The sequence below is a fragment of the Apodemus sylvaticus genome, chromosome 23 (assembly GCF_947179515.1).
Source record: "Apodemus sylvaticus chromosome 23, mApoSyl1.1, whole genome shotgun sequence".
Taxonomy (NCBI): domain Eukaryota; kingdom Metazoa; phylum Chordata; class Mammalia; order Rodentia; family Muridae; genus Apodemus; species Apodemus sylvaticus.
Window position 1 is genome coordinate 9,237,951 of NC_067494.1, and position 2,638 is coordinate 9,240,588.

General features: G+C 46.3%; 1 protein-coding gene across 1 annotated transcript in view; it reads left to right on the forward strand.

Moving 5' to 3' along the window:
• Nucleotides 1-1,128: 1,128 nt before the first annotated feature.
• The window catches only part of Arg1 (arginase 1), a 12,085-nt gene continuing 10,575 nt past the window's right edge, over nt 1,129-2,638 (forward strand). The window contains exon 1 of the mRNA XM_052169221.1: nt 1,129-1,256. Within this exon, the coding sequence (XP_052025181.1) occupies nt 1,167-1,256 (90 nt within the window). The 5' untranslated portion in view covers nt 1,129-1,166. The remainder of the gene's footprint in view (nt 1,257-2,638) is intronic.

The following is a 2,638-nucleotide window of genomic DNA, read 5'->3' on the forward strand; positions in this document are numbered from 1 at the left end:
ATCATGTAACTTTGTAGCTGGGAGAATACTTGGTTGTGTTTCTCTTCTAAATTAGTACTTTTAAAAATATTTCTTTAGCGTTGGGGGTGGCTTCCTCATCACCCACGTGGAGGTCAGAGGTCAGCTTGCAGGAGTTGACTCTTTCCTTCGACCATATGGGTTCTGCAGGTCAGACTCGGGTCATCAGGCTTCCTGTGAGGGCTTTACCGGCTGGTCCATCTCATCTGCCCTAGATCTCAGGGACCCTGCTGACACTGAGCTGTGTGTAGATTAGAATCCCTGCAGCGTGGTGGGTACAGGATACACTACTACTCCATCTCTATTCTTCTGCAGCCTGGTGTGACTGGCAACCTCACCACACTGCAGTCTCTTCCTCAGCGAAACAGCAGAAGAATGATTCTCAGCCTGAAGATGGTTTAAAGAGGAAACGAAAGACCATTAACTAGAACAGCACTTGGCACATGGCAAAACTCAAGTTAGCTGTTTTGCTTTCTCTATCTTGGTATATCATGATTCCGAAAATGAGATTTTCCTGGAGACTGGATTTCAAAAATGGAACTGCTTTGGGTTATCAGGGATATAACCGATGCCTTTCTGTAAATAATAATGATAATAATAATATTAAACAAAACCCAGCCACGTGCTTTCTCAGTGTAACCTGGTGACCCAGGAAATGTGTGTGCACTTGAAGCCTTGGCCCAGGGTGTTCAACAGGAGGGAAGGAAGAGACCTCCCCTTGCTGTTTTGACCTCACCTTGCAAATCCTCGGTGGACTTAAAACCTGGACAAGGTGAGCGCCCTGCCCTGAGGTTGCCCAGGCTGGAAGCTTAGCGCTTCACATGCGGTTATGAAATCACACATAATTGTCAATTGTCTGAGGAAAGATTAATGTCATCCAGCTGGCTTTTTCAAAAGGGTGTGAACTGGAAGGATGAATAATGCTCTCTAAACGAGAGACTTGAGAGGCTCTGAGGGAAGAATGGGGTGATTCCCTCCCTCGATGGGGAGTTTCTGTTGACTCTGCCATTCTTCCATTCAGTGGGCGGAGCCAGTCGTTGGATAAACAGATCCAACCTGATTATAAGGGGAAAAAAAAGAGATGTGCCCTCTGCCTTTTAGGGTTACAGCTGGTGGTGAGCAGCTGAGCAGCTGGACAGCCGATTCAGATGCAGCAGCAGCAGCTGCAACCCCGGGAGAGCATGAACTCTAAGCCGAAGGCCATAGAGATCATCGGAGCGCCTTTCTCTAAAGGACAGGTGAGTCTGGCTTTGAACAACTGGAATGTATTGGGAAATGTTACATTTTAACACTCGCCAGGCATTGCAGTCTAGCTGCAAGCTGCAAATGATACATCTTAACACTTAGCAGGCTGCCCGCTGTAAACCACCCTGCACCATCTGGCCTCCAGGTGCTTGTGCGCAAGTCTCCTCACCACTGTGTGGCTTAGTATACTTGTGGACTTAAACCCACTTCCTCTTTTGGATCCTGCCAAAGCCCATTTCATATAAACCAGGAGTCACTACAAACTTTGAGAAAAGCCATCCGGCTGCAGATCACCCGTATCTGGGCTGAAGCTTCTCCCTTAGTTGCTGCGGCTCTTGGTGGGTGCTTTTGATGTTTTCTGAGTATGGAATGAGAGATTGTAAGAGAACACATTAGTCTGCTGACATAATTAATGCCTAGAAAAATGTCACGGGGGTGGGGGTGGTGGTGGTAGCCTTTAGACTTGTTTTAATTTGGATAATTTAAATGATAGAGCTTTTGCAAGTTTGTGAGGAATTCACGGTATTTTGAGCTTTAATGATTTTATGAGTTTTCACAGTGGGAGGGTGGGGGTGGGGCTTGACATCTCTAAGGAGAACAAATAACAAAATACATCAAGTCGGTGTCACCCTGTCAGGACTAATGGATGCATAAATCTCTGCTTAGTCCACCTAAGTGTGAATCGCACATGTCAGCATTGCCTAAATGGGCTCTTCCCACTCAGGCTGCTAATCATAGTGAGATAACAGAGCCTGAGGCTCCCTCATGTCTGTGTTTAAAGAGGAAGAGGAGAAATCCCAGTCAAACATGGAGGCTATGTAAGTCCAGGTCCTTTTGTTTTTCGTGGGGTCTTCCTCTTGGCTTTAGCCTCAGGCAGCCTTTAGCCTTTGAAACTGTGAAACCTAAAGGTGTACTCCGGGTTTTCCTATTTCTTCCCCCTCTGTACAAGTTGCGGAAGGTTGGAAACCCAGACTGTATTTGGTATCAGTAAACAACAGCATTTCACCCACTATGGAAAACCTCCAAGGAGCTGCCCCAGAACACAGAATGGGGGGTGTTTTGGTGATGCCTGATACCTCATAACCACAATGTGGGGCTGCAGAGATGGCTCAGTGGCTGAGAGCAGCTACTCCTCTGTGGGAAGACGAGGGTTCAGTTCCCATCCCCCATATCAGATGGCTAAAACAGTTGCCTAAAACTCAAGCTCCAGAGTATCCAGTACCATCTTCTGCCCCCATGTGCAACCCCACATGCACACACACACACACACACACACACCACAAATAATGAAACAATTTTTTTTAAAAAATCCATAATATGCTCACCTGTTCTTTTGTTTTTAAAGGTTTTACTTTTCTTCTTCTTGTGTATGAGT